Source organism: Falco cherrug, chromosome 5 (genome assembly GCF_023634085.1).
Source record: "Falco cherrug isolate bFalChe1 chromosome 5, bFalChe1.pri, whole genome shotgun sequence".
In the NCBI taxonomy this organism is placed as follows: domain Eukaryota; kingdom Metazoa; phylum Chordata; class Aves; order Falconiformes; family Falconidae; genus Falco; species Falco cherrug.
This window is the reverse complement of record NC_073701.1, coordinates 66,388,695-66,404,548: the sequence shown is the minus strand read 5'-3', so window position 1 is coordinate 66,404,548 and position 15,854 is coordinate 66,388,695. Positions and strand designations below refer to the sequence as shown.

Genomic DNA, 15,854 nt, shown 5'->3' with positions numbered 1-15,854 from the left:
GACATGTCAGAGGCAAGTCTGATGGTTTATGTAACAACTCTAGTTATGCACAGGTACTGTCTTATCCCCTGCTGACCTGTTTCTAACACAAGTTTTGTGTGTCACAATAGAATGCGTTAGGAATAGGGAATTTAATTTTCTGTTTCTCAGCTAAGAATTCATGCAGTGTTAGTAGACTGTTGTGTATTTTTAGAAACTGTTGCTAGAATATCTTTTATATGTTGTTTCTGTGCAAATGTTCTAATATGTGTTTAGAAAATTGATTATTAGTTTAGAAATACGATCTGAAATGTGTTAGCTTTAGAAATGGCACATTGTGGCTTTATGGTGATCTCCCATGTTTGTTTGGTATGCATACATATATTTCAGCACATTTGCAGTTCTACAAGAATTCAAAAATCTATTATGCCTTTTTTTTTTTATGGTAATCTTTAAAGCTGTGTGATATTGCTGATTGCCTTTCACCATTCCTATTTATAGTTTGTAATTACAGTGAGTTATCTGTGGCTTATCCTGAAATGTCGTATTGCTAAGAATCTGATTTTTGGCTCTAAATTACAAAATCTGGAGTAGTCTTTACAGTATTTGTAGAATAAGTGCTGCTCACCAGAGATGATACAATTTTAATAGGCCTTCCTACATGCTGAGATCCTGGCTTGTAAGCCCACAGAGCACTGCTTTGGCCTGTGTGCCCATCATGTTCCCTCTGCCTCTGCTGATTCTGTCAACAGGGGTCTCAGATGGCATCACTGGACACTTTCAGTCCCTCAAAAGACACTGGAACACTTTGTCCCCAGCAGGTCATCCCTTTGCAAGGGCAACTGATATAATTGCTTTTTTTTCTTTAGCGTGTTGTGTGTCGCTGTTCCTTCTGTTCAGAACATTCAGAACATGTACTAGATGTATATTTTCTTTTTTATAGTTTCATAGAAGAATTTACAAAGGCATCCCACTGCAGTTCAGAGGGCAAGTCTGGTCTTTACTACTTGACGTCCCTAAAATGAAAGAAGAAATGAAAGACTTCTATAATGTAAGTTTGTAGAATTTCCACTTAATTAAAAGAATTCTGATACTAAGACTACAGGCTTTATTAAGCTTTTGTTGTTAGCTGTGGTTTTGCAGTTAGAAATGTCTTGCAAACATCTTACAAACTCAAATTTTAGGGACAGAAGTGAGAATGTATGAACTAATGTCAAGAGAAAATTATTGTAAGTGCAAAAAATAAGGTGGTAATCTAACTTGTGCAGGCTTCCTAAGTATTCAATTACAAAATTGAATTTAATTATAAAACATTAAATCAAGCACTAAAGTAGAGGTATGCTACAACTAAATTAGATTAGAACAGAAAGATGGAGGAAATGACTATAGAAATATCTATGATCTGTGCCTAGATAGTAACTGTCAGCTATGTAGCTATTACTTCTGCTTAGAGAAAAAGGTAGGAAAAGTATGAAAACCACACTAAATCATTTGCTGAAAGTCCAGTCTGGAGCATTTGCATCTTAGGTTATTTTTCCAGAGTAGTAAAATTCACGTTCTGTCTTTCTCCAGTGATATACCTACCCGAGAAATGGCAATTAGAAATTTGAAATGCTGTAACATAGCCTTGAATATGGGTAGTGAATGTGTGTCAGAAATGTGTGTTATGGGATCGATGTTTTTACATCTATGACGTGTGAATGTGTTTGGCTCCTATAGAATTTATATATGTACGCAGGCGTTTTGGAAGTTAAAATTGTTATGTTGTGAGTTGCTACTCTGTATTAAGTGTTTTAAATCATGAGATGGCAAGTACTTCAATGTAGGTAAACAGGCAGGCAGGTTTCTGCTATTTTAGAGTTCACTGTTTTAAAGTTAATTTCTGTTACTTACTGTTTTTCCCAGAAATTGAAGTGTCAAGCGAGAGGGTCTTCACCAGATATTAGGCAAATTGATCTTGATGTAAACCGAACATACAGAGATCATATCATGTTTCGAGACAGATATGGTGTTAAGTAAGTAAATTAAAAGGTTTTGTTTTGCTTGTCTGAAAACTGGCTTCCAGTCTGCCTCCAGCCTCTTTGACCTAGTCAAGCATATTGCATGTAAGCTCCAAACTTTCAAAGAGGATTGTCTGTGTGCATTGATGTCATTACCGTTAGTACTGCAAAACCAGATAGATGGCCACTCGCAACCAGCTAGTTTTCCCTCACGATGAGGTGATCAGTAGCATTCCAAGAAAACCATTTCTAAACTGTTCTCATTGTGTTTCAGACTTAATGAAAAGTGTCTCAGATGCTGTAAAAACAAAAGCATGGGAATTGCAAGCTAATAAATTAAGATTTATTACACAATAACTTTATTTAACTGTGTATTTTCAAAAACAAAATAACTTTTTGCATCTCTAATAGCTTTTATCTTCCCGGAGATTTTAGCCTTCCTTTGGATTTTATATTTCTCTTCTTCTAGTATCTAATTCAGAACCAAATAAAGCAGTATTTTATATGTGAGCATTTAATTATTGACAGATGCAGGCTTTTGGATTTCTTCAAAATATTGTGGGGTTTTGGGTGGGTTTTTTTACTGTCATTGAATGAGGAATGGCAGCTGTCATCTTTAAAAATGCTTTATAGTGAAATAAATGGCAATACAAACATCAGTATTGTTGCTAGCTTGCAGCATCAGCACCCTGCTGAGATGAAGAGGGTATTTTTTTCCCTTCTGTGGTTGTATTAGTTCAGTTTTTAATCTCCTTTTCTTTCCAAGGCAGATTCTACAGTAGTCTGCTATTTTCAAAAAGTGATACTCAAAGAGCTGTTGACTTTATAAGAAAATGCCTGTTTATTATCACATTATTCTAGGATTTTGTGGACAGATTCTAAATATGGGGAATGTCTCTGGTGGCTGTAACACAGGGTGGGAGTACAAAGCAGAAATTCCCAAGCTGAGAGCTATTCTGTGCGACCACTGTAGTTTAGATACATTTGTTCAGTGCTATCTGTACTTGAGCCGATGTGCCTTGCCTCTCAGTAGTACTGACACAGTGCCATGCAAAAATGACTGTGTTGCTTCTGGGCCTTAGTTTTTATGCACGTTTTAGATGTTAGCAGAAGCTCACTACCTCTTTGGTTTGGGGTTAACACAAGCAGAGCCAGCTCCAGTCCCTGTAGCTGTGTTGTAAGCGTGCCCTCAGAGTCCACAGGAAAGCCTTTGGCTGCATAAAGCAATTTCACACTTGGAATAGATCTTGGAATTACTGTACATATATTATGCAATTCCAGTGATGCCTCAATGAAAAATTCAGAAATCGTTTCACATAGCAATGAAATAGAAGTCCCCTGGGTAAATCAATAGATTGTTTGACTTTTAAGTAGGCTGTATGTCTTTGAGGGTTCATTCTTTTATGGGTCTTTAGTGGTATCATCTAGTATAAATAGTACTAAAATTACCATTATTTTATGTATCTCACTGTGAATGAGATTGAGCTCTTACGTTCAGTTTCATATGGTCAGCTGAGGATATAAAAGGTTCCTGTGTACATTTGGGACCTTGTAGTTTGTCCTTGTAAAATAGGACAGCTTAATATCTAGTTCTTTAGGTTACACTTTGTGTCTACTGAAGAATGGCTAAGCTTTAGTTGGCAAGAGGGCAAACAAAAATGCCATAATCTAGATATTTCGGTAAAATTCCCCAAGTATGCATCCTCTTCCCAATAGAAAATGCACAGCTTTTTGCTTATGCTTTCTTTTTTTAACCGGTTCATATCTATTTTATATATTTGATTAGTGGCAGGCAGAGGGAATTTCACTGGACAGAAAAATGACGGTATGCAAAACTCAGCACTTAAATTTTAGCAGTTTTAGTTGTAGATGAAAGTAGGCATTCAGATTTCCAAATTCTCTCCTGAACAAACCACAGGAAGTAAGCGTGAGTTTAAAAATCCATTATGAGACCTCTCCACCATTACTTTGATATCCCCCATTTGAGTTTTGCTTTGGTTGGGTTGTTTTGGGGGGGGTGTGGTTTTTTGGCCTTACTACTTTCACAAGTTAGACTGTTTTTATGGAAAGCAAAGGGCCTATACAAAGCTGCCTGTAATTTTAACTCTGAAGTACATGGAGATCAGCATGCTCTGGAGGACTGAGCATAGGTTAATGCCGAGTCTCGGTTGGTATTGTTTTTCTTCAGTCTGACAGTAGCAGTCACTAAAATGGCTTTTAATTTGTGTGCCAAGATTAAGACACCTTTGTGGCTGCTTTCTGTATTCCAACTCTTCTACACCTCTGTTTGAAATTAATAATAGCTGTTGGTGTTCTGCAAGCACAGGAATCGGGTCTGGGGTTGTTTAAAGCTCGGCATTCAGAGTAAATCGGTGTTTGAAATGTAGCCCATCCTATGTTTCACTGTACCTGTCTGTAAAAGCAATGATATGACACCATTGCCTTCTCAAAGTATTATTGGTATTTTTTGAAACCTTTCAACATGTAAAACATCAGAAACATGCTAAATACAATGTTGGCTTGAAATCAAAAGCGCTTACCACTGTAAAGTGTGGTTTATCCTGTTCTTTAGTGCTAGACAAATTACACTGGGGAAACAGGTTTCCAAAACATAGCTCACTACTTTTATGTTTTTTTCTGTTTTTCCAAAAGATGATATTATAGTGTTTTCCTTTTCTATTCTTATTTCTCCAGGCAACAATCTTTATTCCATGTTTTAGCTGCTTATTCCATATATAATACGGTAAGTTGTGTACCCTCACTCTTAAATACAGTTTCTCTGAATGTGCCATAAGATAATAACTTGCAATTCTGTATCTTCTCTCCCTAAAAAAACCCAAACATTTCAGAGGCCTTTGGGAGTACATAGAAATGTTTGTTGACATGTTTTGAGCTGAAGTTAAAGCATCTTGATTATGTGTATCTTATTGGACAGACTGAACTGTGCATAGTGTTCAACTGAAATTGTCCAATTATATGTTCAACTTATTGTCCAATAAGAGTAATGAAGTTTTGCTGTGCTAGAGTTTTATACTACTGATATTTTCCCCCCATTATATTATATGCCTCCCATTCATTTGGGTGATTGGAAAGAAAACACACTGCAGAACGATGCTTGTAAACAGGCATATTTTTATAAACTGGAGGACTGTAACAAATGAAAAATGGTTTTAAGGTTGCATCTTCTTTACTTAAGACCTCTGTCTTGGCTGCAGTCCTTGGTGAGGATTTAGTAGAATGGAGTTCTCAGACTATAGCATAAGAGTTAGAAACTTCGGGATTTTGTGATGTCTTTTGGCTACATGCTAAAAATAGAAGACACTGAAATGCTATCATGTCCACATTTAGCTGTGGTTTTAATGCACTGTCCCCTCATTCCTTATGCCCGTTGTGATCACTTTTGTACATCTTTCATTTTATATCTTTCAGCAGCTCCCTAGAATTCAGTGTAAAAATATGTAAAGAAGAAGAAAGTGAAATTAAGCAGTTACCGTAATTATAAATACATCTTTATTTCATTTCTGAAAGTTCTAGGAAATGTAACCTTTCTGTCCTATTTCAGTTTCTGTCTCCTCACAGCTGTTGGGCCATAAAAGAACTTACATTGCTGGAATTTGTTCTCTCTCACTTGTTATGTTGTCTTAAGTTGGTTTTTTTTCTATAGGCAGCCATGACACACTGAGAAGTAAAACTCAAGAAGGACCTTTATGTATTTCCTGTAGAATATTGAACTAATATTTTCAAGTTACATGAAAAATTTTGCTTAAAATCAACTGTTAAAGTGGAATGATGGGAACAATGCAGTGAGGCTTTTATTTTGCACTTACACTAAGAGGAAAAACGCAACAATGTATAGCAGTTCTTATGCTTTGGTTTTATCTCTAAAGCTAAGAACCTGTAAACCTGAAAAAAATTAGATGACTTAATTATTGAAGTCATTGTCCTCACAAGTACTTTCAGTGGGGTTGTCTGAGCAGCTAAATGATTGTGGCAGTTGGTTCCTGCTATAAAAGTCAAAATGAACAGCAGAGGAAATACTGAAGTTCAGTTTTGGAACAATAACATTTTTTTCTTTGAGTTTATTACATCTGCTCGCTATGGGCTGCTAAACTTGAGCAAGTTTATAGATATAGGTCATTCTTGAAAAGTCCTGTCTTTATCAGATGATGCTCTGATTGTAAAGCAAACCAAAGCCAAACCCCCTTCTCCCTCCAAAACCCCAAATTATAAGTAAATGGAAAACACATCCATTCAGAGAATAAGGTGATACTGTTACTTGAAATTAGGAGTGCTGACAAGGCTTTTGTGCATCAGTATAGAGTTCTAATGAACAATCAAGAATTCCAGTTTACTTTTCAGTTGGAGGGTTGTGCATCATGCTTTCTATCCATCAGTGTTTTAAATGTTTAAATGTTAAAGTGTGTTTGGTGGTGCCATAATTAGGGAGCTTACACCATCAAGATAGGCATCCTCTTTCCTCCACTAGCTCAAGATAAATCTAAGACCTCATGGTTATGAGATGTTTGTTTTCACTATTTTAATATTTTTCCACTGTCTGTTTTTCAGGAAGTTGGATACTGTCAGGGAATGAGCCAGATCACGGCTTTACTGCTTATGTACATGAATGAAGAAGATGCCTTCTGGGCCTTGGTGAAACTTCTCTCTGGTCCAAAGCATGCTATGCATGGTATGGAATTTCATGTCACTTAGTGTATATTAGGTTTTAACTTGCCCTATTTAAGTTGTAAATTGTTTGAAAATGGAATTATGCTGTTCTGACTGTATAGTCAAAATAAGACATAACAGGGGCTTTATACTGGGGGGCTGTTGGATGTTACCGGAGCTTTCACCCATGATGGTAAGTAATTGTTTTTATATGTGATATCTTTCAAATAGTTCTTAATAAAAATCAGATAGTTTCCTTTCTTCTTAATCTCTCAGGGTATGTAACCAATTGGAAACTGGTTATGTAGACATCTATATAGCAATAGAATAGTAGTGGAAACCTAACACAGAGTGTGTTAATTAACAGCGTGGCTGTGCTGCCATTTGGCCAGACAGGAATCTGTAGTAAAAACTGGACTTGTATCTAGGCATTAACTTTGGATTTCTTGGTTTTATCTCTGCCTTGCACAGCATTTCCTGCTGTCATAGTCTTGTTACTTTGATGTTATTGGTAGTTCTCTCTTTCAGTGCCAAATTTACTATGATCTATGCATATTCCATGGTTATTGGTATGGAACAACTCCAGGAATTCCAGCATCTTTTGTAGATGTTAGTGATGTCGTGATTCAGAAAAGCTGTAGTTCTTGGAAGCCTGAAAAAGTAAATACTATCGAGAACTTGGGCTTTTTTACCAGATTTCCAATAAACCCTAGCTCCTTTTCCCTGTTTGAGACTTTCTCATACTGTGATACCTTCCTTCTCAGGTTTCTCAGTGTACCTGGATGTTCTCCACCCCCAGAACGAAGTGCAGTTGGTTATTTTTCTGTTTATACTTCTTCAAAGCTATTGCCTTAAGGAAAAAAAAACAACAAAAAACAAACACACACCCCCCCCCCCCCAACAACAACAACAACAAAAAACACCACACCACAATCTGACCTGAGGATCACTGTCATAAGTGACATTTTTAATTTATCAAGTGTCAAAGACTTGCTTGGAGCTTTATACACTGATAACACAGACTAAAAACATCTTTTAAAAATCTATACATGTAATAATAATAGTAAGGAGCTGTGCAAATACAACTGTGTAGAATGTTGAGCTTGTCAGAGGTCGTAGAATGTTTTAGCTGTTTGGGTAAGTCTAGGTCAACTCATTTTATACCAAATCTGCTGATCTGGTTTTGATATGTGGGAGGTTTGCATAGGTGTAGTTGCCTTTTTAAGATGCCATAGACTGTTAAAACAGGATTTTAAAACTTTTTTCAGATTTTATGCCTTAGTGTTTTGTCCATGTCACCTTATTTTAAAACAGGAAAGACTCCTAACCTTGGAATGTGATGCTAATGGAGAACTCTTAACACTAATTTCTCAGGATTTTTGTAGTCGTCATTTGAACTTGCTGTGATAAACCAGAGGGTTCATCCGATAGCTGGAGGTGGAGGGCAGATGTGTCACTTGTGTATGTATGAGAGTCAGCACACTGCCTGTGTAACTCACATTGAATACCCCATTCAGACCTTCCTCTCTCCCTCCTTCATTCCTTTCCTTCTCCTTTCTACCCAAAGTTACAGGGCATGCACCTCTCAAGTGATTAGAGAGGGAAGGAGGGAGCTTCAAGTAACCCAAGGTTTGATGAGTTCCTCCACAGGGCATACAAGCCGTTGTGCCACAGGTTTATACACACGTTGAAACTGTCTTGGCAACGTCTGTTAAGGAAGCTTGCATCTATAGATATGTTGCCAATTTATCATTTATTAAATGTTACTAACCTAATCTAAGGTCCTGCTTTCAGGAGGTTGGATCAGGTAATCTCCAGAAATCCCTTCCAGCCTAGATTTCCTATGATTCTTAGAATGTTTATGTTTTAAATGGGTTTGTGTCACAGTGCAGCATCGCTTTAAATATCGCTGTAGATTCTGGAAGGGAAACTTAAAAACTGACTAACTGATGTCATATAACGGTTTGCACTTTTTGTGTGTTATTTGGGGAAAGTAGTTTCAAGCCCTGTTAGACAACTCTTTAAAGCCTAAACTTCAAATCTAAATTGCCAATATTCATGAGGGAAAACTTTTATAATTACACTTGATGCCACTGTCCATCAGACAGTTCTCTGAAATAAGCATCTCTCTATGGAAATTATAGGGGCGGGCTGAGTAATTCAATCAAAATCATATTGATGAGAGTAGGATGGTTAAAAGTTCCTCCCCACAGACAAGGAGTTTTGTCTGGTTTTCTGTTCTGTCTATGATCTGGAAACCTGGAATGTTTTTTGAGTGCAGCTCATCTCTCAGATACATAGCCAGACTAATGTCAAGCAAAACACGCCTTGATTTCAAGGGATTAATTTGGCCTGTCTTATATTTCATATTACGTGGATGATAGGAAGTCACTAAACAATAAAATACATGTATCTGACCCTGAAAATTATCTAGGTTTTTGAAAACTCTTTCCATTGGTCTTTCTATAATTTAAAAATTCAAGATAATGAGTTGGTGTATATAAATTGCATGAGCAACTTTCCATGGAAGAAGCACCTTTTCGATGTTGTTAAGGATGACTAATTAGCTTTGATGTAGTCATTCACTGTTTACATTAAGAAAAAACCCAGACACTTGGCCTGTATTAGTAAAATACCTAATATGCAACCTGACATTTAAGTATGATAAAATGTGCATTTGTATCCATGAGATACTAAACCTGTGTGAATCCGAGATGGTAAATCTTGCAGCTTAGTGACCATGCACTGAATTACATAATTTGTAACTAGAAAGAGTTTTATTTTTTGTTTGGGACTTAAAATAGTAACTTAAAGTGACACGTGTTCTCTGGGTCCATGCATTCCAGTTTTCATACTGCCTATCATTTACAAGTAAAGCTTCTTGGGGTTTTTTGTAGACTTTTTTAATTCTAACAATATAGCTGTACTAGACCTTTTTAACCCAGTGTCCTGTCTCTGATAGTGATGAGCAACAGATGCTCAGAGAAGTGTCTGAGAATAAGGCAACCAAAGATCCATGCTTCCTGGAAAATGTATTAGAGGCTGAAAGAATTTCTGGAGATAGAAATTTGTTTTGCCTTTAATAGGCTCTGGTAGACTTTTCTTCCTTAGATAATTCATTGTGATTGGCTATGGATTGTTTCCTTCGATTTTTGTTTTGTCTCTGTCACATGATGGTTTCTTGATGATGCTCTCCAGATCTTGCTTTAGATGAGACAGTGAATGCTCGTAATCTGATCATCACGGGCACTTGGTGGTACCTTCCCCTCAGCTGTTTCTTTACTGCAGACTGATCAGAAGCAGTGTTTCTGTCTGTCCTTGACACAGAAGTGGGTTGTATATTTTGATAATTTCTGTGACTTCTTGCCTTTTCCATACTTTTCAAAACTCTGTTATGATGGCTAGGGCTTGACTGTTCACAGTGTGGACACATAGCACATGCCAAATAGCTTAGGTCCCAGCACAGACTCCTATGCAGCTTCATGGTTGAAGCCTTTTTGTCTTTTTTTAATTATTATTTTGCTATCTTTTAACTCGTTGTATTAGCTGTTTTAGGAGATGGACTGAAGAGATGAAGCTACTTAAATGATAGAACCTATTAAGTACCTTTGGAAAGTCAGATATTCAATATTAACTGTTCTTACTGCCTACATGTTTGTGATTTCTTCAAGGAAATTCAGTAGATTAGGAGATGTGACCTCTCTCTGTAAAAATCATGTTGATTCTTCTCTGCATTGCATCCATCTGGACGTCCAGTTACCCCGACTTTCTATATTATGGTTTCTGTCGGTTTCTTCTCAGAGTATTAGCCTGAACATTGGACAGATATTGGACTGAAAACTGGTTTAAGAAAAGCTGACATCACATCAGCCAGCTTACAGACTCTTGATATTTTAAGCAAGAGGTTTCATAGAATCCATGTTTCAGCTGGTTCATCTTTGATTTCTTTCAGAGCTGTTTAGGGTTCTGACTTGGGATCCTCCCCATTGTCTTCTATGCAAAAATTTAACTTGTTTTTAGTATTGACTTCCCCTTCTCTGAGCACTTCTAGAAATCTTCACAAACTGTTGAACCTACAAATTCTCTGTCAGGCTTTCTGCTTCCAAGGTGTTTGAAAATAGGTCTGTTAATATTTTTTTTTATATCTTTGTAAGTTGGGTTTTTTGGGGGGAGGCTTGGTTTTTCACATTTTTATGCTGCCAAGGTTTGATCATCTCTGTTTTTCTGATCTGAACACAGCTTCAGCTTTTTGAAGGAACTTCTTTGAATGGCTTCTTTTCCTGCTGTGTAGCTGTGCTAGCTTTCCTTTACATTTCAGATTTCTTGGCTGGTATTATGTGTTTGCACTGAGCCTTTTTTTAACTCTGTTGGTAACGCTGTTGGAAGGGGATCTTAGTGCCTGCCTTTTCCAGTGTATGATCACTAAAAGTACTCAAGATTCTTTATATGTCCTTAGTTTCAATTGTGTGAGCTCACAATCCTTACTTTATTTTTATGATATTTGTCTTAATAGAATATCCTTCTTGTCTTTTTTTTTATGGTCTTTTCTTCTGTGCAGACAGTTCTAGGAGCTGCCTATGCTGTTTGCCCTTCTCTGATGAATTTGCAGGGCATAATCCTGACTTAATGTCTTTTTGCTTTTAAAAAAGTTTTTATTGGTGTAGGTTGTGGTTTTTTGTTTTGTTTTGTTTTTTAAGGAATAATTATAAATTTGGGTTCCCCATGATCTCATAGTGGGTAGACTAATGTAGGACTGATAGATCTGCTGTCATCTACCATTATTAATCAAATAATAGTCACTAAGGAAATGTATTGATGTGTTGCTGTAGTCATTTAGGCAGGAGTGTGTGCATATCCATATGTGGACATTGTAAAATTGCTATGAATATCTGTTCAGATCTAGTGGTCTTATAGAAGGGTAGTATTCTCAGAGCTCTGAATGCCTTTTTTAATGTCATTTTTATAGTACTTACACCTGTTACATGGTCGACTTGTTTTCTTAGGTTTTTTTATTCCTGGTTTTCCAAAACTCTTGAGGTTTCAAGAACATCATGACAAAATACTGAAAAAATTTTTGTCCAAACTTAAGCAGCATTTGGTAAGTATTTATATCACAATAAAAGCAATACTAATTTACAGCTTGCTACCTTGTTTCAGTTCAGGTTAACCCATTAGGGTAAGAGGACCTCAAACTTCAGAAGAAAATGCAAAACTCTGAGGCATAATGTTGTTTTCATTATAGACAAAATTATGGTGCACCTCAACAGTTATGATAAAATTGGATCCAAAGTAATTAAATTGGGTGTCTGTCTCACTTTTGACCTCTGAGCTAAGGAAGTAATGTGGTCCTTCTACCAAGTGCAAACTGCTGTATAGCAAGCTGATGTTAAAACATTTTCATCAAGAAATTATTCTGTGTAGAGCTTTGTGGTTCATCTCTGGACAGAGGTGACTGCAATGAAGCAGTTTTAATCTCTGATTAAAAACTAACCTTTATAACAGGAGTTAATGGTCCTTTTAAAATTTGCATGTGCTCAGTAGTATTTTCACAGAGCTAAATCTTGAGTGTTATCTCTGTTGCTCTTAAATAGGAAATAACGTGTGGGCATTTGGGTTTTTGTTTTGTTTGTGGGTTTTTTTGCTAATATTGGCTGTATTTATTCTAAGGAACAAATTATTTTTCTAACGGGAGAAAAACGCTTTTCCAGTAGTCATCAAGAATTTTTTTTTACATTCACATTGGTTCTGGTAGAATCCATCTCCAAGTCTTAAAAGGTACAGTGAGAGATACTCCGTTGCAGCAACATCTTCAAAGAGTGATAGCTGCTTACAAACTTTACCTTCCCAGGACTGTATTATTTTCTGTTTAGTATATTTTTCTTCTTGGAAAAAGAAAAGACTGTTGTCTTTTCTTTTAGCAGACTAACACCTTGGCAATGATGAATTGTATCTAATGTGTGCCGGTTGTATTATAAAATAGAATTTAATGACTTCTTTTTTAACAACGTGCTGTAAGGCCTGCTCATAACATGGAATTAGGCAGATCCGGTTAGAAAAATACACTCTTCTTTTAAAAGACCAAATCAAAATTAGTCATGCAAGATGATCTTGTCATATTAAAAAAAATAATAATAAAAAATCAAGACCAGTTCTGTAACTACCTTGACTCTGAAATGAAAGTTGTGGATTAAGTTTTTACAGTACATGCAAGATGATGATTCTTGTTTAGAAATATAGTCTTATTCTCATCTTTGAGGTTGTCACATTTCAGAAACAAAATATAGAACAATTCCAAGAAGTTTGGTTGTTTTTAACAGTAAATGGTAAAAGACGCTTATACTTTCTAAAAATCCAAAAATAATTATACATGGTTGAAGGGATACAACCTGAGCGTGGCATATTATTAACTTCTGTATAGTGCTTATAGACCTATCATTACTGCATTTAATAATCAAGAACTGGGGGGTGGGGGGTGTGTATCTGTCATCCCCCCCACCCCTACATTGGGTCATTTGAAAAAGAAAGTTCCAAAAAAGTGCATTCACTCTCTCTGTGTATATGCAGTATATATTTTTTTCAGTTTTAAATTGGAACTTAGTTCTGGTTTTGTGTGAATTAGTTTAGTGGCATAAAATTCAATAGCAGTAAGTTTTGGGGTTTTTTATCAGGGAAAGGCATCATCCTTTATTTCTTTGTTTCAGTAGGCTGATGGCCATTCTTACAGGTTAGAAAAAACTCAAGGTGTTTTTTCTTCTGTCTGCTTTTTTAAAATATTCTCAAAATAATTAAGAATTATTTTTCCTCATTTCTTATTGTGAATGTATCACTAAGATAAGCCCATTTTATCTGGCTGAAAGATGAAGGTAAAGCCTGCAGACAAACCAGAAGGATTTGGTCCATTCCTTATTCAGGGTTTGTATATTTGAAATTTTTGAAAAGCTGAATGTGGCAAGCTTAGCATATGGTGTTATCCCAAAGTTAAAATTCAGAATTTCTTAACTTTTCAGCTTTTGCTTTGGCTTTCCTCTAATTGCAAAGAACTTTGAAGAGCTCCATGAAACTGCAATGAAACTTTAGCCATCTTCAAATGGCGTGGCGTACCAGCTGGACCATCTATGCTCTGGGGGAAATTGGGCCCCTTAATTAAGGAATCTAATACCTTATGAATGTTAAGTGCTGTTTTGAGGTCCTGTGTTTGAAGAATTTGATTGGTTTAGGCTAGTTTCTATAGGTAGGTATTCTTGTCACAAAATCTTTGCAACCTTTGGCATGAATTGGCAGCCTTGCTATAGAAAAATAAAAGACTAAATAGACCCAGTGCCTGAACTTTGGTTGCTCCAGAATATTGATTTATTTTCTTGGGAAAATATTTAATCTTCTGCTACCTCTGACCCACAAATAAGATGGAGGTATAATAACCTCTGCATCTCCGAATGCAGATTCTTCAGGTGATGAAGTTGATGAAGAAAAACTGTAAAAGACACAAATTGTATTCGTTGGATTGAGGTAACATTGTTTCCTGTAGTTAAATCAATTATTTATGGAGAATATTTGGTATGTTGGCCTCAAGGTGAAAATGTTTTTTCATGGACAACCCAAAACATTACTTCATTTTTGTATTTTTAAACTTCTGCATTTTTTACAGGACTCCCAGGATATGTCCACTAGCTTTTACACAACAAAGTGGTTTTTCCAGTGTTTTCTTGATCGTGTGAGTATGTTTTTCATTTTCTGTTTCTGTTTGTAATTGTGACTTGGGACAGCCTCTTTCAGTGTTGTCTGATTCTATCATTGCAGACTCCTTTTACATTAAGCCTCAGGATATGGGATATCTACATACTTGAAGGAGAGCGGATTCTCACTGCTATGTCTTACACAATTCTGAAACTGCACAGAAGTAAGAAATCTCTCAAACATTTGAATGCTAAACAGTTATTTAGCTGTTTTGGTTCCTGTTTTGTGTAGCTTGACTTTGTGTAAAAAAATTTGTATCCTATTTCTGATGGGTGTTTTTCCTTCCTATGCACAAAAAGATCAAAATCTTTGCTTTATTAATGTGGGTGTGTGGTGGGTTGGTCTTGGTTGGATGACAGGTGCCCACCAAGCTGCTCTATCACAGCCCTCCTCAGCTGGACAGGGCATGGAGAAAAGTAAGATGGAAAAAACCTCCTCATGGGTCAAGATAAACACAGTTTAATAAAGCAAAAGCTGTGTATGGAAGCAAAGGAAAACAAAAGATTTATTCTCAACTTCCCATCAGCAGGTGATGTCCAGCCACTTGAAACAGGGTTTCAGTACACATATTGGTTACTCCAGAAGATAAACATCATAATAACAAATGCCCCCCACTCCTCCTTTCTCTTAGTTTTTGTTGCCGAGCAGCCGTCATATGGTATGGAATGTCTCTTTGGTCAGTTTGGGTCAGCTGTCCTGGCTGTGTCCCCTGCCAGCCTCCTGCCCACCCCAGCCTGCTGGGTGAGGTGCAGGGGGAATGTTGGAGAGACAGCCTTGGTGCTGTGGAGTGCTGCGCCCAGAGGCCAAAGCACCTCTGTGTTATCAGCACCTCTCCAGCTACCAAAACCAAGCACGGCAGGCACTATGAGGGCTGCTGGGGGGAAAATTAACTCCATCTCAGCCAGATCCAATACCATGTGATTTCCAAAGAAAAATATTTATTACTGTAAGAAAGTTATTTAAGCATTGACATGAAGTGAGCTTTATTGCTGATTAAACAATGGGGGGAAAATGTTGTAGTTCCACGGTTTGGAAATGGCTTTTTAACCCCTACAGGATTTAAATTAACCAAAAACAGCACACAAAGAATCCCCACCTGAAACTCTTTATCAGCAAACAACTTGGCAATGAGTCACCACCCATGTATGTTTCTCTTTACATTGCTGTTTGTCCAAGAACGGGATTAAGATTCAGAATTTCTGTTGTCTGCCTGGATGCCCTTGTCTTCCATCTCTTGCCTTTGGGTGAAGTAAAAGTTGAGATTTGAGCAGAATTGTCCAAAGCATCTATGCCTGTTTCCCCAAAGTGACTTAGCACCTTAAGTTCCAAAGGATCCCAAAAGCTTTTAAGGATAGATGTTGGCTTCTAAATATACTTGAGCATTTCTGAAGATGATACCTTGTAGCTCAAGTTTATTAGAGTCTTACTCTGGGAGTTCGGCTTTCTTAGTGGGGTCATTTTATTTCTATATAAATT

The 15,854-nt window shown here is 36.8% G+C and overlaps 1 protein-coding gene across 3 annotated transcripts in view; it reads left to right on the top strand.

Annotated features, from left to right (window-relative positions):
• Positions 1-15,854, top strand: part of USP6NL (USP6 N-terminal like) — a 130,773-nt gene that overhangs the window by 97,365 nt on the left and 17,554 nt on the right. For all 3 annotated transcript variants that reach the window (XM_055711449.1, XM_055711447.1, XM_027811927.2), the window contains 7 exons: positions 923-1,030; positions 1,885-1,994; positions 4,674-4,722; positions 6,546-6,666; positions 11,648-11,742; positions 14,290-14,355; positions 14,442-14,541. In XM_055711449.1, the coding sequence (XP_055567424.1) occupies positions 923-1,030; positions 1,885-1,994; positions 4,674-4,722; positions 6,546-6,666; positions 11,648-11,742; positions 14,290-14,355; positions 14,442-14,541 (649 nt within the window). The remainder of the gene's footprint in view (positions 1-922; positions 1,031-1,884; positions 1,995-4,673; positions 4,723-6,545; positions 6,667-11,647; positions 11,743-14,289; positions 14,356-14,441; positions 14,542-15,854) is intronic.